General features: G+C 41.6%; 2 protein-coding genes across 4 annotated transcripts in view; one reads left to right on the forward strand and one right to left on the reverse strand.

The window, feature by feature from the left end:
• Positions 1-5,794, forward strand: part of Igsf10 (immunoglobulin superfamily member 10) — a 28,368-nt gene extending 22,574 nt beyond the window's left edge. For all 3 annotated transcript variants that reach the window (XM_038347252.1, XM_038347251.1, XM_038347250.1), the window contains one exon: positions 2,947-5,794. In XM_038347252.1, the coding sequence (XP_038203180.1) occupies positions 2,947-4,855 (1,909 nt within the window). In that variant the 3' untranslated portion in view covers positions 4,856-5,794. The remainder of the gene's footprint in view (positions 1-2,946) is intronic.
• Positions 5,795-6,882: 1,088 nt separating this feature from the next.
• The window catches only part of Med12l (mediator complex subunit 12L), a 304,160-nt gene continuing 287,345 nt past the window's right edge, over positions 6,883-23,697 (reverse strand). The window contains exons 41-44 of the mRNA XM_038347254.1: positions 22,873-23,029; positions 19,447-19,542; positions 10,470-10,551; positions 6,883-8,535 (exon numbers count right to left, since the gene is read on the reverse strand). Of these exons, the coding sequence (XP_038203182.1) occupies positions 8,483-8,535; positions 10,470-10,551; positions 19,447-19,542; positions 22,873-23,029 (388 nt within the window). The 3' untranslated portion in view covers positions 6,883-8,482. The remainder of the gene's footprint in view (positions 8,536-10,469; positions 10,552-19,446; positions 19,543-22,872; positions 23,030-23,697) is intronic.

The raw sequence follows: 23,697 nt of genomic DNA on the forward strand, positions 1-23,697 counted from the left end.
CTCACTCACTGGCTCATGGTCAGCTATGTAAAAGTAGACTGCTTGTTCGTCTTCTGGATGCCCAGACCCAAAAAATCAAACAGAAACTATATTAATTGCAATATAGTTTGACCTGTTAGCTCAGGCTTCTTATTAACTAATTCCTACATCTTAAATTATTCCATTTCTATTAATCAGTATATTACCATGAGGCTGTGGCTTACCATTAAGGCATCTTTCTCCTTCAGCAGCTACATGGCATCTCCTTGACTCCCCTTACTCTCTCTAGATATCTCTTCCAGTCTGGCTATATTCTGCCCTGCCATAGGCCAATGTAGCTTTATTCATTAAGCAATAAGAGCAACACATATACAGAAGGACATCCCACATCACAGCTAGATTTCTTATGCAGCCCAAGAGCAACTGCTTATGGATGCTGCCAACCAGGGAGAGAGGAGGGAAGGGAGCCTCCCTTATCAATCAACACAATCTCCCTCGGACATACTCATGGGCAACGTGGTATGTAAACTCCATCAGTTGAGATTCTCAGCTTATTTTAGACTTTGTCAGGCTGACAGGGAAGCAAAGACAATCTTGTCAAATTGATGCTTGTCTCTTTTTGAGGTTTTTTACTTCAAGGCTACTTCAAAAGTCCCCAGCCCTCTCCTAAGGAGATAAGCTTGTTCTTATGTCATTGTTCTTCCAGGGTTGGCTAATGGAGGATGTTATATTCTGGAACTTCATTAGATCAGATTTGAGGTATCACTTTTGTTGTTGTTGGGTATGAAAGGCTATCTCTTTACCAGTAGCATTAACATAAACCAGAATCACCGATTAACATTAGTCAGAAACAGTGATTGCTTTGACAAAGATTCTGTGTTCTTAGAAGCCCCTAAGGTAAGTGTAGTGCACACTAAAATTGGAGTCTAGATCTCAAACTTAATTATTCCCTAAGTAACCAGAGATATTTGTCAAGTACTGTGGTCAAAGTTCCACATCTATTGAATCTGAATCTCTGGGAAGAGAAGCCATGAAAAATGCATAAATTTGGCCCTATACAATGCTAACACAGGCTCTAGGCATACCAGCATTTAAGGAATTAGTCCTCAGACTCTCCTACATGTGACAATCATGTGAAAAGCCTGATGTCTGGGCCAACTCCACATCACATAAGCCATACATCCTAGTCTTGGAGCATGGCTCCAAGTATTTTAGACTATACAGGTTGAAGATTTAATAATGCAGCCAAACTTGAAAATAAATGGTTTTAGAATGCATTAGGAGAAATTAATAACAGGTGGTAATGTGCCACCAGACAAAAGACAGGCTTTCCTGAAACTTGAATCAAGTTCATCTGAAGATTTCCTCTATAAAATGGGAGAAATACTTGAAGATTAAATAAAAAATCCGAACGAAGTTTCAGTAATTTCTTTTATTTGTGTGTACATTCTCATGATTTCACTTTGGTGTCTTTCCAGAGAAATTCCTTCCACACTTGAGAAAAACAAAAAGCACACTATCTTATATTATTCTCTATATAGTACTCTCCAGGTCTTAAAATGACTTGAGGCTGTTGACTTGGGTAACAGTTATGCTTCAAGAAGTCCTGGGTTAGCCGGATGATTTGGCAGGTGAAGATGCTTGCTGCTGTCCTGACCTGTATGCTCTTAGCCACTGGAACGTCTCTCTGGCCCCCATTAGAAGCTTTTAAAATGTATTCTATAAGAAGTTTTGGGGCAGGCTAGATGGTTCAGCAGGTAAAGACACCCACTGCCAGGCCTGATGACCGCAGTGTACACAGACGCACACACACACTTCTGAGTTTGATTTGTGAGTTTAGCTCATGCTGTCAAAAGAAAGAAAGAGGGAAACTACACTTAGGTGTCCTTGATTCTACTCCTAGGCTCAGTTTAATCTGGAAAGATCGTCCATCTGGTGGTCAATGTGGCAATTACAGACAATGCAGTGGCAGTCCACAGTGCTGAAGCTAATACAGAAACCAGTCATTTTACAGCTGCCGAGACAGCAGGTGCTTCCTTTTCTAATGAGGCTTAGATTGGTGTTCTCTGTGCCAGCAGAGGAGAAACTGTTCTCTAGTTAATAACTTAATGTTTGCCTTGTTAATATATTTTAAAACTACCATCAGGCAATAATTTAACTCATACATATGAGTTATTTTACTCAGGTAAATCATACCTGGTTACAGAGCTTTTTTTTTTTTTTTTTTTTTTTTTTTTTTTTTTTAAAGCAAATGGCTTGGATAACAGTAGGTGATTAAGATCTTCATTGTAACATTCTAAGAAATATCCATAAAGTTAATGCCAACACACACACACATACACACACACAAACACACACACACGCGCGTGCACACAAGCACACACAACAGGATGTGGTAGATACAGTGATAAGCTTGATAGTAACAATGATTTTCATTGTATCTCTGTGTCAGAATTTCATAGTAATAATCTACATGTACAACTATGGCAGTCATCTCTTGGTAAGGCTGGAGGGAAGTAGCATCACATAAATCAGGCCACTCCTACATAGTATAATTTTCCACAAATGTGCATAAGTTGGTCTCAATTTTTTAAGTTTTTTCGTGTGTGTGCCCACGCTCATGTTGGTGTGTCATGTGGGGTGGCTAGAGGTAACTAAACAGCAGGTGCCTTCCACAATCACTTTCTAGCGACCCTGTACCCAAAGCTCAACTATTCAGCTACACGAGCTCCCTAGCAAGCTTCAGGGATTCACCTGTCTCCATGCCCCTGGTGCTGGGGTTACAAATGCACGCTACCATGTGTACCTTTCATGTGGGCTCTGGAGATCCAATTTCAGGTCTTGTAATTGTGCAAAAGACCATTTGCTAGCTGAGCCATCTCCTCAGCTCCATGTCCAGTCTTGGAAAAAGGTAACTCTGCCCACGGTAATCAGCTGTGCTTTCACGCTTGTCTCTCTTCTTCTTAGAATGGGCAGCCGAATCCAGGTTTATCCAAACGGATCCTTAGCTATTGGCTTGGTGACGGAAAAGGACGGGGGTGACTACTTGTGTGTGGCAAGAAACAAAATGGGAGATGATCTGATCCTGATACGCGTCCGCCTAAGACTGACACCTGCCAAAATTGAACACAAGCAGGATTTCAAGCAGCGAGCGCTCCATGGGAAAGATTTCCAAGTGGACTGCAAGGCTTCTGGCTCCCCTGTGCCTGAGGTCTCCTGGAGTTTGCCTGATGGGACAATGATCAACAACGCCGTGCAAGCTGACGATAGTGGCCGCAGGACCAAGAGGTACACCCTTTTCCACAATGGCACCTTGTATTTCAACAGAGTTGGAATGGCAGAGGAAGGAGATTATATTTGCTATGCCCAGAACACCTTAGGGAAAGACGAAATGAAAGTCCACCTGACGGTCGTGACGGCCATGCCACGGATACGGCAAGGCTATGAGACCCACATGAAGATCAAGGCTGGAGACACAGCTGTTCTTGACTGCGAGGTCACTGGGGAACCCAAGCCAAGTGTATTTTGGTTGCTGCCTTCCAATGACGTCATTTCATTCTCCAACGACAGGTACGTATTTCATGCCAATGGAACTCTGTCCATTAATAATGTGAAACTGCTTGACTCTGGGGAGTATGTGTGTGTAGCTCGGAACCCTAGTGGTGATGACACCAAAATGTACAAACTGGATGTTCTCTCTAAGCTTCCACTAATCAATGGCCTGTACACAAACAAAACTGTTATTAAAGCCACAGCTGTTCGGCACTCCAAAAAACACTTTGACTGCAGAGCCGATGGGAGCCCCCCTCCCCAGATCACGTGGATTATGCCGGACAACATTCTCCTTAAGGCTCCATACTATGGGAGCAGAATCACAGTCCATAAGAACGGAACCCTGGAAATCCGGAACATCAGGCTCTCCGACTCAGCGGACTTCACCTGTGTGGCTCGGAACGAAGGCGGTGAGAGTGTGCTGGTGGTGCAGCTAGAGGTCCTGGAAATGCTGAGAAGACCAATGTTCAGAAACCCATTCAACGAAAAAGTCAGCGCTCAGGCTGGCAGGTCCACAGCACTGGACTGCTCTGTGGATGGGAACCCGCCCCCGGAAATAACCTGGATTCTCCCGGACGGCACGCGCTTTTCTAACAGAAGGCAACATTCCCCGTACCTGATAGCGAGCAATGGTTCTCTCATCATTCACAGAACGACTCGGAACAAGTCAGGGAAGTACCGCTGTGCAGCTAGAAATCAGGTGGGCTATATTGAGAAGATCGTCATACTAGAAATCGGCCAGAAGCCAGTTATCCTGACACATGCACTGGGGATGGTGCAGGGGGTCAGTGGAGAATCTCTATCACTGCACTGTGTATCCGATGGGGTCCCTAAGCCACGTGTTAAATGGACCACGCCAAGTGGTTATGTAATAGACACACCCCACGTTAATGGAAGATACATACTGCATGAAAATGGCACATTGGTCATCAAAGAAGTGACCGCTTATGACAGGGGAAATTATATCTGCAAGGCTCAAAACAGTGTTGGCCAGGCAGTAGTGACTGTTCCGGTGATGATCGTGGGCCACCCTCCCCGAATTATAAACTCCCCACCCCGGAGCATGCTCAGGAGGACAGGAGAGGCACTTCGGCTTCACTGTATGGCCCTGGGCGTCCCCAAGCCAGAGATCATCTGGGAGAAGCCAGAACACTCACTGCTCTCAAAGGCCAGAGGAAGCAAACCCCACGGAAATGAGCCGCTTTACCCACAAGGCACCCTGGTCATTCAGGATCTCCGATCCTCTGATTCTGGAGTCTACAAATGCACAGCACAGAACCCACTTGGTGTTGATTACGCAACAAGTTACATTCAAGTCATCTGACAGGAAGAACAACTAAAACTGAGCAGAGTCAACATCTGAAGGGTTTATTATTATTTTTTTTGGAAGAAGTTTAATCAAAGGCAGCCATAGGCATGGAAATGAATCTGAATACATTTACAGTATTAAATTTACAATGGACATGCAGAAGAGACTTGAAAATAAATGCATTTATGAACCGATGCTGACTTTCTATGGATTTCAACGCCAACTCTTAACTTAAGGCACTTTGATTTTGCCAACAAATAACAAACATTAAGAAAAAAACGATCCTCTACAAGATAACAAATGGCAAATGCACCTGAATTTCCAGCAAAGAGAGCTTCCTCTCGCTCTCAGTCGCCAGCCGCCTAATGTCTATCTTCTACCAATGTTACACACATCGCACTCAGAGGGGGAGACACTGGGAAAGATGAAATTTGCAGTCTATGGACATCTTAATGTACACATATTTTTGTCACTGGTTTATAAACATGTTGATAAAAAAAGCTTACAGAAAACAAGCACTGAACTGTTTTGATTATGATGTAGTTCACTTGTTCACGCTGAAAACTCCCATTGCTTTAATACCCGCATGAAAAAAAAATCATGCCAACCAAATGGATGCAGGCTAGCTTTCCTACATGGAAAGAGCAGCCCAGTGCTCACACACAAGGGAATGTAAAAGGGTGCTGCACGTTTGTCCACACATTTGTCACCCTGAAAAGGCTCTGCAAGGACAATGGAACTGCTTTCTAACTTTAAAACCTAGCTAAGGCACCAGCTGTTCGGAGCCATTTCTAAGAAAGGTTTTCTAAGGAGGAATCGCTCCTTTCCAAGAGTCTAGACCTCGTATACATAATGAAGTTCCACTGTCTTTAAAATCTGAATGCTTTTTGTGTAATTCGCTGTACTTAAATTCCATGTTTAATTCAACCCAAATATATATGGGGGTTAATTGTATGATTTGCCTCTTTTATTCCAAAGTCTGGGATTTCCTTTACATAATTTCTCTGGCTTCTAACCAAACAGTCATCTATGTGTGAACAGCAGGAGCCTTTTTGAGTCTTGCTGAGTTAGCTTAGAACACTAAAGCCGAGCGCTTTGTTAGCTTGTGCCAATCATTTGAGACTTAACTCCACTGGGTCTCCATCATGCCTGCCTCAGTCATGAGCTGATTGCTGTTAACATCAGTGCTCTATGGCTGCCAGAGGTTGAATGATACCTCTACTTTCAGATGAGGAAAAGTAAATAAAACAAGAAATGCAATCCTAAAATGAATCAGCCTGTAATATAACACATAAATTAAGGGGTTCTTATAGCCAGGAATTAAGGTTAAGTACACCCGATTCCATCATAGTTCAAGGTCTGATCTTAAAAAGCTGAGCTTTCTATCTTAAGACAATTTCCTATCTGTAATCCACAACAGGGGTTTCCCTTCTGACCATTTTAATACCACCTGCATGCATTTGCTATGAAAGATAAATAAAAAAAAAAACCCTCTCAGAGTGCTGAATTAAGTGGTAGTAAATATGACAACTAAATTTAAAAACTCCAGTTGCTTTCCTTACAATGCACAGGGGGAAACAGTTCTAGGTTTTTCCTCAGCTACCGCGGGCATCTCTTCCTTAAGAGGGCCTTAGCATGAATGACCTTCCTCATCTCAAGAAACAGAACAAACAGCAACAAAGGGACCATCGCCTTCGTGTGAAATAGACGAGTAAGCCAACTTCGGCAAGGTGTAAAGTGTGTACAAACACTACGCAGTTCCCCCACTCCTGCCGCTGTGTGCGATACTGAGCTACAGAAAAGGATGGTTCAGACTGAAACTGGAATCTTAACTACCAATAACCACTGAGTAAAGACCAGAAGGAGCAGGGCGTGACTCACCCACTAGGCACAAGATTCGCGCTGCGGTGGTTCTGCCAATGCAGTCACGTGGTATGCTATTTTGAAGAAAACTAGCTTTGTGAGCTGGAAGCATGACTCCGGAGAGGAAAGCAAAGCTGACTGAAATGGACTGCATTGTCGAAAGCAGACAGAATGCTCACTTAGTGGAAAGAATGGTCTTTAATGTTTGGCAAAGTCTTTTCCAGCCCAGAGTAAACACAAAACAAGCAGGCTGGAGGGCTATATTTCACAGTGTACAAAGCAGTTCACATGGATGTTGCCATGGCAAAGGAAGCAAACATGTATCTGAGGTCATTTGAATGAGTAACTCACCTAGGAAGATATAAACTATTTATATAATGATCTGCAAAAGAAATTATCTAAAGTTGTACTAGCTACATTTTTTAAAAAGTAGTTCTACATGGTTTGCTCTTCACAGTCTATTCACAGTATGCTTGACTACATTACATGTGAAATCATATGGCAAAAAGAAAATGAACCCAACAAAGAACAAGGGGAGATTCCCTACATGTGTCTTAAAATGCCCTGCAATTTTCACATTCAAAATTTTATGCATCTAATTCTAAAAAAATATTATATGGAATACTCTTAAGTTACACAAACTGATAATAATTTACTGTATTTTTTCACTCTAATAGGAGCAAATTACCACATACTTGAACAAAGTTAAAATAGTTACTATTTCTTTATAATAAATTTGATGTATAATTTACTTTACTTGTGCTTTTTGCACCAGTTTATAAATACAGTATAAGCAATACACAACCAAGACGGACACCAACATTAATAATTAAATTCAAAATAGCAAATACTTACCATACAAAATTAACAGTAAGTACACCTTTGATGAATTACCAGAGTCTTCTGGACTGTGAAGCCAGACTCTCTGGAAACCATATCAAGTCTAAGCACAGTAGAATCTAAGGCCAGCTGTGAGATTTGTTTATCTTTTTTTTTTTTCTCAAGTTGGCATGAGGTTCTGAAGAATCAAAACTGGACAGTTTTTACCAAAACTGGCAGTAAGTAAATGAACCGATTCCACCGTGGCTCTTCTGACCTCCAGTAGCTGCTGTACCTTCACGGAGAATCTGGTGAAAGAGCTTGCCACCAGAAACAAGATTGAGTGCAGTCACTTCGAAGAGGCTCCCGCACATCTCTGAAGCCCTGAAGAAGCGGAAGTACTAAGCAACAATCTGTTTCAGCACCTTTGGACCACAAAACGAAAGCAAAGTCCTTCATAACTGGGAACAAAGTTTATAAAGTGCTTATGAAATGATCAACATTTCAAATTAGAACAATGTGAATCAATGTTCGCCCCGCCCTCACAGGGGGATGCAGAGAGTGTCATACTCCCGTGAGAACTGCCACGTCTTTCAAATCAGTAGTTTGGTCTACCACAGGCTTTAAAAAAAAATCATTCATTAATACATAAATATTTAAACCTACCGTACTTCATTCTTTATGTAAATATGAGATAAAAAGCACCAGTTTCAAAAGGTCACCTACCAACCACACTATCTGGAGTAGGCCTGTGTGATCCACATTTTACAACCTACTTTGAAAATGATAAAACCAAACCACAACTTTGTTTCTTATTTAAATACCTCTGCAAGAAGTGTAGCATAAAATATAGGGAAACATAAATAACTCAAAGACCAAAGGAGACTTCTTATGATGACTAATAAATTTGATTTTCTGTTTCTCAGTGCAAACATAAACTTCGTGTCTTCTCTTTCAGATTCAAAAGTGTGAAGGGTGCGCACAGGGGGTCACTCCTTGCTGTGGCTGGTTACCTAGTGGAAAAGCAGAGTTAACCGTTACAGGAACAAACTTGTGCTGCAGATAATGCTTCCGCTCTGGTGCTCCTCTCAGGGACAGCCTCTAGTATGGGGGAACAGACCAACTGGCTAGACCCTAGGCCAATAATCACACTGGGCGACCAAGTGCATTCTGTAGAGGGGACATCTCCATGTGAGAATCTCACACCTGCCAACACAATGCTTTGGGATTAGAGAAACTGACTCATCTAACTTGCTCAAGAGCAGTGCCCCAGCCTATAAGACATAGCAGAGCAAGCCAACATGCTCCCCGGCTCCTCGGGACTGACTTGTAAATACTGCAGCGCTAACCTCTGCCTTCAGACTGTATTCTTAGAAAGAGTATTGACTCTAACACCTCATTCCGTTTCATTGTTTAATCACAGATTATTTAATAGACCATACCGACTAAGTAACAGATAGGGAAAACAATTGAGTTTACTTGGTGTAACCAAAATTAAGCAAGGCTACAAGAAAAAAATACATGCATTTCAGCTTTGGAAATTAAAAAAAAAATCTCATGTATGTATTCATTGAACATGGTGACATGCTGCATAAAAGCACAAACAGGAATACATTGTATGTTGAAGACCAAAATGAATAAAATTAAAAAAAAAAAAGAAAAATCAAGATATTAAGCATGACTGGTTGGGACCCAAGGAGTAGGGGTTCGGGCATTCTCTCTGTCAGGAAACCAACATGCAGAACATGTAGGCAGAAAGGCAGTATTTACCACCCCTCAGTGCATGGGATACCACTGTCAGCATGAAGCGGGCTTCACTCTGCAACTTGAAACAGTGAATCTGGAAGCCAGGGGAAAGCGTCTGTCACCTTCCTCGGCACAGAGGGGACAATATGACCCAGTCAATAATAGCCATGTTGGCAAAGACTGCAGTCCCTCTGACTCTAGGCCACTGTGTTTCACAACACAGGCTGCTCAGTCCGTTTCTGAGACGGCTCTGTCCTGAGATTCTAGTATGGGAATGATCCAGCTCCAAAGCACAGGCTGAATGTCCCCCTTTTAACAGTTCAAGCTTTATAAAAATGGCACCTGGGCAGAGACTTGTAGTCAGGAGACAGAACATGTGTCTGACGTGCGGGAAACCCAGGATTCTATACACAGCACCATAAAACAAAACCAAAGAAGGAAAATCGGGGTTTAGCTGGGCTTTGGGAAGTTCACATAGAAGCAATAGGAAAAATACTGAATTAAGAGGAAAAGTGCTTCTTTTCCAGGCAAAGAAATAGGTTAAGTCCAAAACCAATCAAACTAAGACAAAATAAAACGTCTTGGACCAAGCTAAACATGAAAAAAAAAAAAAGTATGTACAAAGGAGTGTATGTACACATTTATGTAACAAAAGCAGTCAAATAAAAAGAAGCTATCAACTTGATAGGAGAGGTATAGGAGGGGTTTAACAGAATGTAGCCAAGAGATGCTAGACAAAAGAAAGGGAGGGGGAAGGTGATTTAATTCTGTTTCAATTAGAAACATACTTAAAATGGTACCAACGTGTTTATCTAATTATTTTTTAATCAATAAAAAATTACGAGTCAGATAGCAAGGTAAGAACTTGAATGATCAGAGAAGCAGAAGTCACCAGTGACCTCCTCTCTCTTCCATTCCTCAATCCAAAAGGGCTGCAATCTCCTTCCACCCTGCCTCCCATCTGTCTACAGTCCTCCGAAACCTCTATGGTTAAATTTGGTCAGCTCGTGGCTAGTTCTGCCCTCTGCCTCAAAGCAAACATTACTGTCAGAATGTGATCGAAACATCGTACAGCGTGGCACAGAGAACATGGTGCGCTTTCTGAGGAGTTCCCACCGTTCCAGGCTTCTAGCTGCTGATTGCCACGTCCCCCACCCCCACCCCCCACCCCCCCCCAGCTGCACGTGGGGCGGGTACTTACTAGAAAGCTGCTTCTGGAGCTGTCGCACCAGGGCGGCTGTCTGTTGCTGCTGCTGGGTCTGCTGCAAGCCTTGCCTGGGGAACTGCAATTGCAACAAAGGGAAGGATGAATCAGCCACCATGCTACACTAGGCACTGGGTGCACCTTGGCCTGCCTAATCCACTGTTACAAGCCTACAGAGAAAAGACACATGCCCAGAGTGGATAAACTTGTTTGTGTCTACAGTATACACAGCCAGTAAACAATGCCATTCAGTATACAGCCTGGAAACAGTGCATTCACGGAGGCCTTTATTTGTGGAGTCTTGAAGCGCACACTATCGAGGTAGCCTACTCATTCAAAGACTATTGTCACCTCACTCGTCACCAGCCGGAGGCATAGCCTGACAGCCCGAGTCCCTCTTGCATGCAAATGCAAGCTCTCTGGTGTGGAGATCAGACCAATGCCCATGGACCCCATGGACAGATCGGAACCTGCTAGCGTAACCTCATTTGGATCATGACCTCCAGCTGACAGCCAGGGCAGAGCGAGTGAGCCAGATACCAAGAACTCAGACTTGAAGGGATTTTCTCATGGTGCCGGGTAAGGGAGACCAGAAGTACAAGGGGGACGAAGAACCCAAGTGCAGTTATCAAGCTCAGACGAGAAGCCGTGGCTGATGTTCGAAGGTGGAGGGGGGCTGATCAGCAGTTGGTAGAAGGAAAATTATTTTCTATCAGAATCAGCAGCTGTACTGTGTCATTTCTGAACACCGGATGTCAGACAGTAGCTCTTCCTTGTTTTTTTCCCCCCTTCTTTCCTCCTTGGCTGCCTTCTGGTTGCCTGGAAATAGTTGGGATGCTCTGAAACAAGCTTCCTTTAGTCACACACACATCACTGGTCCCTTCCCATTTACCTCAGTCTGTGCTGTGCTTGCCCATCTCCCTGTACGGAAAACCCTGCGGAGACTGGTACAGCACCCTAGAGAGCACCCCCGGAGATGGAGGGTAGGAGCATAAGAGGGCTAAGAAGGAGCTTTGCTTTATTTTGCCAGCCTTTCCCGCGGCTGGCCAAGCGCATCCAAGGCAGGAAGGCCCAGGCTCTTCCATCAGGTAACCTGAATCTCTCCATACTCTTCTGCCTCCACCAGGCTTAGAGGTCTCATATGCCTGAAACACATCTGAGTTGCTTTTCTTTAGTCTGCCTCACATCTCTGAGGAGTTTTTTTTTTTTTTTTTGTTTGTTTTTTTTTTTTTTTTTTAAAAGGCCATTCTCAGTGTGAATGCGACATGATTCTGTCTTCCTCGGAGATCATCGGTATGACCGAAAGTAGTCTAGGATTGTCAGCAATGTAGGAAATAAAAATATAGAATGCTAAATGCGAATCTCAGAGAGCCGATGGATAATATTCATTTCACTAGTATTCAATATTTCATGGGACAAAAACTGCATTTAGTCCAAGTAGCCCGACAGGAGATTTGAGAAAACTCTTTTGCTAACTGCTTGTCTGAAATTCAAATTTAATTCAAAGTTCTAATTTAGATGGCATTGCCAAGCTGACTCTTAAGTTTATATGATATCTAAAGCCGATAAGCCATTTCCAATACCAGTGCTAGAGTTCTCCCACCCTCTCTACATACAGTTCTTGGAAAAGAGAATAAAAACCATTCCATTCAGTGCTTATTTAGAATCCTCCTTATAATTCTTTCTACATGTCCTGCACTATTCTAGGCTCTATAAACACATATGGTCACATTTAATCTTGATACAGGACTGACTATTCTAAATTTGCCCAAACTGTTTGGAACAGATATTCTGAGTTCAGTGTATGTCAAAGGTTGACTCTCACCATGTGATTTGAGCTGACCTTACCCTCCCTTCACCCTGTCCTTCTGCAGTCAAGCATCCCCATGGTTGCTTTATATAGGATACATGGAAAGAGCTGGATGTCTGTTCTTGTCAGCCTTTGCTGTTTACCCTTGCACTTTCAGAGGTGTTTGAATTCAGACATCAAACAGAAAGGACTATGAACCTTCACTACTAATATCCTCAAGATCCAGATGATCTGTGTCATTTGGCTTCTGATCCCAAGGGCATTCTGAAAACTACATCGATTTCTCTGAACAGAACATATGAACTCCTTGAGGAAGACCAGTATAACATACTTGCCTGTTGCTGCTGGCCAAAGATACAGTATTGTTAACTAATGCTGCTGCCGTATACATTTTTCAAAGGCAAAATGCAATACAATAAAAGCCTTGCCTAGAGACCAATGTATTTCAGGTCACCTAATTAAGACAGCATAAAATGGAAAGAAAATACTTAGAAGCATGGTGTGAATATTATTTTCTTAAATGTTGGAAGCAGTTTTAAAGAAAATATGAGCTACATCTGTCAAATTTAGCTAAAAATACTTTAATCATAACATATGAGCCTTATAAAGATTGTAAGTCAATAACTACAGTTCTGGCAAAGATTGAGACACCACAGATATTTCCCCAGGAAGGGCAGAGTCTACTGTCAGTGGTCCTTCCTTCACAGAAGACAGATGGCACAAGCATGGACACTAAGTTGTCTCTACATTTAACTGATGCGCATGGGCTTTTCTTAACCTTCCATGCTCATTTCACAGAAAAGTCTCCTGATGACATCTTAAAGAGGTGACATTTCTGTCTTCTGGCAGTTTTGACCTTAAAAACACTTTAGTACAATAATCAATTAGGCCAAGGGTGCTGGTAGTCACTGTCTACCATGACGCAACTGATGTCAAACACTGTCTTTCAAGGTCACTTACATTCAAGCTTCTCACCATGGGCTCCCCAGATTTCTCTCTCTTTTGATCTCTGTTAGGGCTTCAACTATATCATTCAAAATAAAAAAGCTGTAGTCCTAAACCCTAGGACATCGGATTGTAACCTCACTTGGAGAGGGAGCCCTTCCAGAGGGAATCAAGTCAAAATGAACTTTATTATAATGGAACCTGATATATGAATGGTATTCTCATAAAAAGGGGGACATGGGCATACTGGTGCAAACAGCAAGGATGCTGTGTGCAGGTCAAGCAGAGCCTGGCTACCAAAGACAGCTGGTGCAGTGGGAGAGGCTGGAACAGACTGGCACATGCTCGCCCAGCAACACACAGAGGGAACCAATGTTGCTGACTCCTGATCTTTCACTTCCAGTTCCCAGAACCAAGAGGAAAAAAATTCCAATTTTAAGCTAAGTTCATGCACTTTGTACGGCAGTTCTAGCAAGCCAATTCAACCTCTGAAGCTCTTAGACTAAAAAGATAAAGCCATACATGCTACCTGCAATGTACAACATTGCCCTTCAGCCATTTCCTATGGTTTTCTGTTCCCTGTGGCAAAGAGCACACTTGGCACTTTCATGACAAACTCCCTAACACCTGACAGGGTGCTGGCTTTTACTGAATATATCAAATGAACACTTGCTGAATTCCACTCTAACCATTGGCTGACAGGAAGGGGCCGGGCAAGTCACCAGGAGGGTAGTAACCGCTACTTACTCCTCCCTTAGTGCAACACTGATCCAAGCCCATCCCTCCTCAGCAGCCAGCTTACCACTCTCTTCTCCAAACACAGGAACTGAATGGGGGTGCAGGCCCCAAACTAGAGATGGATCTGCTAGAGATGTTTATTATGAAGAATCAAAGGCGTTGAAAAAATAGAAATCTCAGAGAGAGAAAGTAATCAAAAGGAAATGTGACCTTTTTCCTTAAATCTCCTGAGGCCTTGTGCCCTTGCTATTGACATACACAAGTAGTTAAAAATATTTTTTACATCTGTTTGTTATTATGAGACAACCAAAAAGGGGTATAAAATACATACCAAAAACACCTTTAATAGTACTATTTTTAAAACTGTCAACATTCCAAAATTTTAACTGCAGAGGGATGGTTCAGCAACTGAAAAACACAATGCCATCATCATCGTAATTTAAAAGTGTGTGTATACCCAGGTGCAGCAGCACACACTTTTAACTCCAGTACAGGAGGCAGGGGCCGGCATCTCTGTTAGTTAGAGGCCACCCTAAGCTAGACTGTGAAATACAGGACAGCCAGAACTGCACAGTAGGACCCTGTCTCAAAGGGTAGGGGTTGGTGGGAAAGAAAAGGCTCAGTTAAAGCTAGACTCACAACTTAATAAACAGCATAGGTACACAAGTGTGCTATATAAAGTACACCCAAGAAAGACTTCTGATGATGTGAACATCTCTCAGTACCAAGCACTCATATTAACCTAGAATTTCTAATGCTGAAATTGAACACTTAGGTCTGAACATTTTAAGTTTCCTAGCCCATCCGAACACACACACACACACACACACACACACACACACCCCATTTGGTCACTGTGCTGTAATAATGCCTGCTTGAATTATTCATGAGACTGATCTCTACTGAAACAATACTGTGTTTCTTGGTGAGAATTTAAAGCACTCTGCCAAATAGCACAAAAAAACGTTAAACAACCATTACTCACCTCCATTAAATTTACCATTAGTAAAGACTTTTATTTAAGTTACTTTCTTATGAGCATAATGAGGAAAAATGTCATCTTCCATGCTCTGAATTACCTTGGGAAGGTAGGATGTTAAGCCAGTGGGTGAAACACAATCTATAACATTAAAAATCACCAATATTGCCAGACAGCGATGGCACAGGCCTTTAATCCCAGCACTGGAGGCAGAGGCAGCAGATCTCCATGAGTTCGAGGCCTGCCTGGTCTACAGAGTGAGTTCCTAGACAGGCTCCAAAGCTACCTAGAGAAACCCTGTTTCCAAAAACCAAAAAATAAAAACATAAAAATCACCAATAGTGCCTTAGAAATCCTTATTAGGTTTGCATGTTCTTTACACACCGTAACTCAGTTAAATATTTACACAACTATGATCTAAGTATAAAATGCCAAGTTGCCTTTAACGAGCTCTGACACAGTGCTAGTGACTTATGGGGTATCTTAGATGACTTCACATACCTCTGCTGCTGCCTTCAACTGTAACTGGGAGGTTTAAAGAAACATTCCTTCTAGACCTATCAGTCCAGTTTAGTAGCAGAATTAAGTTTCTTTCTATCCAAATAACCACTAGAGTAAGGCATTTGGTGCCGCCATCCATCAGGAATTATGGGGCACATGCTATGAACAGAGCGCATGTTATACCTTCAACACGTCGTTCTGTGTTTCTCAAACGTGGTGGTTTGAGTGTGAATGGTCTCCACTGGCCCATATGTTTGAATAATTGATTCCCAGTTGGCAGACTGTTTATGAAGTATTAGGAGATTGTACGTCAGCACTTAGCTACTGTTCAAGCCCCCTGCCTGCCTGCTGCCTGCCTGCCGTCTCACCACGAGAGCCATGGACTCTGCCTCTAAAACTATGTGCAAGTCCCCAACAAAATAAAATGCTTTGTTTTACGTTGGCCTTCATCATGGTGTCTCTTCACAGCAATAGAAAAGTAACTAAGATATCATATTACGTATGGACTGAGGTAAGATTAAGTAACAGGTAAAAGAAAATCCTTCACTCAGCCCTCAGCTTATCCCCAAATAAGTCTAATGTAGAGGGCAGAGGCTAACATCCCGTGTTATCCTCTGTTGCTCCCCCAACCCCTGTGATTTTTTGCACCGGTGCTCTCAGTGAATCTAGAGCTTGCCAATGGCTGGGCGGATGGGCCAGTGAGCTCTGGCAATCCTGCCCTCTGCTGGATTTACAGGCACACTGCCAAGCCTGGCTTGTTGCATTTTAGGTGTTAGGATCTGGAGTCAGGTTCTTGTGCTTTTGTGCCAAAAACTTTTCCAAATGAGTCATCTCCTCAGCTCCTAAAACTGTTTCTTTTTAAAGTAACAATGACTTATCTTAGGATGGCAGCTATATATTCATGGGACTGAATGTTTAAACTCTCATTGTAAGAAAAAAATATAGATTAAATATAAATAACTATAGGTAATTAAGCATAGAAATTTTATTGTTTGTGAATGTATATTTTTATTACATATCTGAGTAAAGTTTAAAATATGCAATAATTATCATCTATTCAACAATAATTGTAGTTCTAAATTTAAAGTTTATGTTTTTGTTAAAATGGTACTGTACAATCATTTACTTGTTAGAAATTACTAGCTATACAAGCTAGCATTCCCAAATTACTGGGTTCCTTAAATTTAATAGTAAAAGACTCATCTGCATCATAAATCACTAGGAAGGCATAATTATGTGACAGTCACTTCCATCAGGATCACACGCAATACTGCTAGTAACAAGGGCACTGCAGCGTGGCGATCTTGTTTTCCAATAGGATGAAGAGAGTTAGAATCCTTCCAGTCAGCATCAAATACTCAACATGACCTATCTGCAGAAACTTTGGTTTTCTGTCAAAAGACCTTTAGAATGTCTTGGGTATAGAAAGAAAACGGAGACTATTCTTAAGTTTTCTTTGTCTGGCATAATAACCTACTCAACAGAAAGAACTTTTCGGTGTTTTATAGCCTTAGGGATCAAAACCAGGGTCTTGTATATGCTGGGCAAGGGCCCCCTCCCACTGAGTTACAACTTCAGCCTTAGGAAAGATTTTTGGTGATTTTTTTTTTAAATCAGCAAATTTCACTAACTGATCCAATACAGCAACAAACAGTAAAGTTGGAATGAGAATTTTAACTGCTCCTAGTAGTGGCAAAGGTTTAAAAGAAAGGGGTCAAATGCTAGATCTCATTTTTAATATATGCTTTCTGGAGCTGGAGAGATGGCTCAGCTTTAAGAGCCAACGCTCCTCTTCCACATGACCTAAGTTCAGCTCTTAGCACCTACATCTCTTAGGCAGCTAACAACTGCCTTCGTCTTCGGTTCCAATGCCTTCTCTGGTTTCTGTTATACACTACACTCACAAGTATACCCCAACACTCAGACACACAAATATACAGATAATTAAAACAAAATCCTTAAAAAAATTCTTTCTTTGTATTTGAAACATGAGTTAAAGATAGATAACATCAAAGGGAAAGTTCTTTATTTGAGTGGAATACCATCACTAGAAACAAAACAATAGCATTCGAAAGTAAGCGGTTTTCTCCTTCTACAGGGCAAATGGAAAGAGACAGCCATGGTCAACACTGGTAGGTGCGTGTCTGATGGGCAATAGGACAGATCGAATGAAATACATCCCTTAAAAAGGAGTGGTTGGTAACTTTATAATGGGAACCCAAGAGACCCCACTTCCATAGTGATTACAAAAACTTTTGTGATGCCCTGACTGGGTAAGGTGCAGCATCTCTTCAATACGTAAACTGGCTGATGTCGAGATTAAGCAGTAAATCAGGCTGAGTAACATTTAAAAAATAAAACAGCTACCCCATCATCACTAAGACAAAGTGTGGGGCAGTGGGGAATTGGTGCAAATTCCACCTGGGAAAAGTAGACACGGAAGCTAAATAGTACACAATGAGGCTGAGCCAGGAAACCACAGGCAGTGAAGGATACTGAATTACCACCACTGTAATCTGCGAAAAACCATTTATACATAATAGTACTGCATCAGTGTTCAGCTTCCCGACTTCAGAAATCGTAGTCAGGGATTTTTACGCTTGTGGGTTTGTATGTTTTGCAGTGCTAAGGATCCAACCCAGGACCTCATTCATGCTAGGCAAGTGCTCTGCTAACTGAACTACATCTCCAACCATCTTGCTTTAGGGGGGAAAAAACCAAATTGCAATATTTAGCATTAAAGATGAGCTTACTGATATGTGGAGATCAGGAGGATATGAGCGGAAACTAAAGTAAGAGAGTGAATCAGAAAGGAACGTGGCAACTAGGCACTCAGTTCGGTGAGTCTTTGTACTGTTCTTCAAACTTTTCTGTGGGTTTGGAATTATGTGAAAACACGTTAGAACTTACATCCTGGTGGAACACTAGGTATACAGGCAGCGTTCTATCAGAAAGTCTTTTTCTTTTCCTTACAGTATTTCAAAATGTGATCCTAGCCTGTTCTATGCTCCTGGTGACAAAGAGCCAAGTTCCATATTGCCTCTACTTAAAGCAAAAATGGTTGAAGTAGATGGCAATAAATGTCATGAATAGTTTTAAAACAAAAACAATCAAAGCTGGAAAAGCTAGAACTTTGGTATAAGGGAACTAAAAAAACAGGACTCAGCTGGCCAGAGCAGCACGTGTTATATATTAGGGGACTCCCTCCTAGGCTGATATCACAGTAGGAGAGTCCTGTTTGGGTCAAGGCTAAACCAAGTGATTCTTCCGACCCTCTCTAATGTGCTGCCGTGGCTCCATGTTACTTTTCTTGGCTACCGATCCATGCAGCTGCTCTCCGAATCCTGCGGCGATAACCACCTGCACAGCTGCTTCCCAGTGGCAATGAGTACAGCAGCCTACAGGCCCCAGGGAGAACTCACAGACGACAAGCCCTTGGAAATCACCGAAGCTTTCCAAAACATCCATAGCGCGCCCATGTCCCCAAATTCAACTTGAAAAGTTAGAGAAGTGGAATGTAGATTACGAACAACATGCAAATTCTTGCAGAAAATACTAACGGGATAAAAAACAGATTTTATTTAATTATTCAGGACATATTTTGCAAAGTATTTTCATGAACCCTTAGAATGTTATAAAAAAAATCTAAGGAAGATAATCTTAATAATCATATGATATCATTCTTTACTATTTATAAAAATGCTTAATAACTCACTGGTAAGGTTTTCATCCACTGAATGCTCTAGGGTTTTTTTTCAAAAAGAAAAATTGTGTTATTTATTAAAGCATAATTTTTATTTGAATATTGAAATTTTTATTAGTGTATATTAATTATTCATTAAAAAATCAAATGTCAACTACTATATCAACCCTGATAGACTTATAGGAAAACTGGGCAGGTATATCCAGATTATTTCACTCTTAAAATTTCATGACATTGCACAATGAACCTACTTTAAAGTAGAAACCCACATCCTAGTTCTGAAACATCAGGTCCTTACCAAAGGCTGCTGGGGCTGCATTGCTTGGAGACCAAGGGCCTGACTCTGGGGCTGTGAGGGCTGCTGGGGCTGGGGGGCCTGCTGGGGCTGCTGCATCTAGAAAGAAAGAAAAAGATTAGGGTAGACCCTTGAAATTGTGAAGCTAAGACATGTCTGAATAGCTTTTACTAATACACATTTTTATCTGTTCCATTGCAGCAAAATGATGGTTGGATATAGTCTCAAAAATGTGGCACAGGTGATTCTTGAATTGCCTGGACAGTGTATCATGTACTAAGAAAAACACAGGTGGCGGAGTCAACCACACTCCGGGCTGTGGGATACACCGAACAGCTTATTACTAGGGCCACAATGAACATAATGATATAAGACTGAATGAGGCACAAGATAAGGATGCAATTTAGAGACATGGAAAACACAGGATGCAGAGGCTGCTGCTGCTAAAACCCTAAAACACAACATGCTGTTTATCACAGACTGAACCTCTGGTGATCATCACCCAACCCAGGGTCTCCTGCATCCTAGGCAAGCGCTCTACTACTGAGGCACATCTCCAATAATGAAAGGTATTTCGGTAAATAGGGTTATACTCCAAAATAACGATATAGAGTATAGGAAATAAGCAGACACATGGGGCGGTGGAGATGATTATTCCTTTCTAGTATTAAGCACTTCACGTTAACTATTGTGATGCTTTTAAATAATTGGCAATGGGATAAGGTTTCTTTATGCCAGAAATCTCCAAACACATTGGCAGTGTGCTGTGATGATGCTATGATGCTAATGAAGGCTATGACGTCATGAGGTAGAGTGTTTTAGCTACACTAAAATCTGCAGGGATCACTGTCACACCAGTCAGTCACTGACAGAAATGTCATTATATGAAGCAAGACTGTACTCTTTCAACTTCCATCTTTCCTTTGTCGAACCTTGCTCTTCCTTCAAGTGTAAGATACGAATCTGCTTCTCCAGAAACCTCCTCAGACCACCCTGGCTTCCTGTGGCAGCTGGTGCTCACTGTCCAGGGACATCCTGTGCACTTACTGTTTCTGCTTCTTTCACATCCTCTGCCTGGCAACCCACAAGCTACCTTCTCACACTGCCAGGTGACACCCATCACGAATTATCTTCTCTGATATTTAGGGAGATACCTTTGGAGTCCATTTTTATTTTTTTTATAGAATAGAAACTAGCCCATCGAAATTCTGAAATGACTTGGCAGCCTGAAACTAGGAAGTATGTCCAGATTAAGTTGGCTCAAACACATAGCTCTTGGGAAACACTTCTAAGTCACAGAAGAAACAAAGTATGCATCACGTGCAAAGTCAACAAAAAAAATCTCTTAGTGGCCTTTAATTACTCCATCCAAATAGTTCATTTTGATGACCCGACTAGATTTTATTCATATGTATTTTTTTCAAATTTGTCTACATATTATTCCCCAAATGATTTGACTTTTTAAAGAGTGAGAACACCAAGTAGGTACTGTCAGATGTGCAGGGTTCGTAGATTTGCCATCCTAGCAGAGGTCCAGATAGGGTGAGTCTCAACATAAACAATGTAGGTTGACCCAGAAGTATTACAAAATGAAGCCACCATCCACTTGGTTCTCTGCAAAAAATCTTTCAAGAAAGAGGAACTTCTCAATTGATGACTTTTTTTTCTTTATGCCAACAGTCAATCATAAAAAGAGGAATAAATGTAGCTGAGACACAGGAACAAGTTCCCTGCCTTTCTTCATCTCCAGGGGGGGGGATACTGTTGATAAGAAATATTACTGGGGCATGCGCTAACAGGGGAAAAAGGAACATGTCACCTAGTCAGGAAATGACTTATCTGCAACCTTGAAAACGCCCTTGGAAGGCAGAGAGGGATAAGTGAGCAACACAGCAAGGTTCCTTGGTGAGTTGGAAGTAACAAATCTTAAAACAGAGATATTCAAATAGCTGTCCTGAAAAATATTTCCAAACTTGTAGAAAGGTGGATTAAGAACATATCATTCTCTGTTGAATCTTTATCTTAGTAAAAATATTGGAAATAACATCAAGCCAGTGCTTTACTTGAATTTTCTTATTTAATCCTTGATACACGGGTAAATAATCTTTCCATTTTATTAATGACAAAACTCAAAAGTAGGTTTTTTGTTTTTTCCACCTTGGCAATAGCATCTATACAATGAACAGGACTATACATTGGTAGGCTACACTAACCCAAACCAGTTATCATATATTATCAATAATGTATCACAACTTTCAAAATAGGATATCCAAAATGAGGATGGGATAATAACTACCTTATAAATTGGAACTCAGTTCTAGAGGGTTTGTTTTGACTTCTTGTTACCTTTAGATACAATCAACTACAATTCTGCAAATCATACTACATTCAGACTTCACCTGCACTTGGGCTCATGGTTGAAATTCTTAGGGAACTACTTTTTTATTTCTCTCTTTCCAATGGAGAAGTTGAGACACACAATTTCCTTTGTGTTCCTTTCTGCATGACTGCTTTCTTGCCTGTTTCCCTCACAGAGCATAGATAGCTCTCCCCTCGTATATACCCTGTTCCATAAGATTCCAAATCGCCCAGTATTTCTATGTTGGTCCATAAAAATAAAGTTGCATGTCATTTTGGACCAGAAAAGAGAGTCCACTTAAAGTCTTTTCAAGAAATCCCCAACACAAAAACATCACTTTTTAATAATGAAAAAAGAAAAAAAAAAGAAAAATCTGGCACAGATTTAACATAATGGCCAGCCTGACAGCTTTCCCTTCCTCCTTCATTCCAGTGCTGGGTATTAAACCCAGGGCCTTGTGTATGCCAGGCAGAAGCTTTGCCAATGAGCTACATCCTCCATCTGTAATAATGGAACAAGGAAATCAGAAACAAGAATGTGCTGAAGGGAGGGGCTGTTTACCAGGAAGTGTCAAGTCTTTATACCCTCTGGACTCTAACACAGAACCCTCCAAGGATGTAATCTCTGCTACTCTAACCCCGTGGTTTAAACAGAGCAGAAGTGTGATAGAAACACAATGTTAAGAACATCAAATGGTGGAAAGCTATGTTTGTTCCTATCTATTTCTCCCTCATGTGTATGAAATTTTGCATTCAAACTGTAGGTCTTTAGTCCATCAGTGTTGAGGCGAGCTGAGCTCTGCATTTAAACTAAAGCATGTGCGTGCCCTCTGAAGCTTTGGGAACGGGAAATGGTTGTGTGAAATGGAGTCTCCTGCTCACGGCCTGGCAGGTACAGAGAAAACTCTACCTTCTTGGAACTACAGTGTACTAGTACTAGCTAAGTTGCTAGTGTCAAATACACAGGGCTCCTTGGAACTTAATACTTCAATCTAAAGAGTCTTTCATTATGAGAGTCTGTGTCTGTACTACTGGAAGGGATGGCATTGCCCTCACCTCCCTGCCCCATACCTGGAGGAGTCTCTGCTGCTGTCGAACTTGCGGCTGTCTGGGCCTCAATGGGTCCTGAGGCAGGGGCACCGAGGGGAGGGTGGGATGTGCGGGAGTCAGCACAGCATCAATTCCCCCGCCCACCAGAGGGCTCTGCTGTAGAGCCTGGTGGTTCAGTCTGGCAAAGAATAATGCAACTTGTGTTCAGGAACCAGGCGTACCATTGAAGTGTCAATCAGTGCCTCCAGCATTTTACACACATCCACCAAGAAACAATTCGTGTTCAGTAATCATGTGTACAATTAAAAATGGGGAAGGGCCAGATGATCAGATAACACATCTGACCACAAAAAAAAAAAAAAAGAAAAAGAAGATAGTAAGCATACTACTTCAGACCAAGTAGCAATCATACAGAAATTACTTCTTAAAAAAACAGTTGTTAGCAATAAGCAAAATAAGTTACTATTTACTTTGGAGCAGGCCACGAGTGGAAAGGCTGAACAGTAGTATTTTATTACTCCTTATATATCCGTGTGAGCCAGTAGCTTTATTATCTAACTTTAAAAATGAAGGAAGATCGAGAAATCACTAAGCTCACCTAAAAGACAAATGGCACAGGTGGGATCTGAACCCGGAATTTTTGAGCAATGAAGCTCAAGTTACTGAGCTTTGTCATGCTGCGACTTAATTATAAAAATGGGAAAGCATGTTTTACACATTAACTTATTTCCCATAATGTGCTACCATCCACCTCCCTACTTTTCAGACAGCAATTATCTTGAGCAGATCTGTAGGTAGTCACTGACAGGAACACATGGGAGCTTAAGCTGCCATCCACTTTACAGT

This window comes from Arvicola amphibius, chromosome 11 (assembly GCF_903992535.2).
Source record: "Arvicola amphibius chromosome 11, mArvAmp1.2, whole genome shotgun sequence".
Lineage (NCBI taxonomy): Eukaryota > Metazoa > Chordata > Mammalia > Rodentia > Cricetidae > Arvicola > Arvicola amphibius.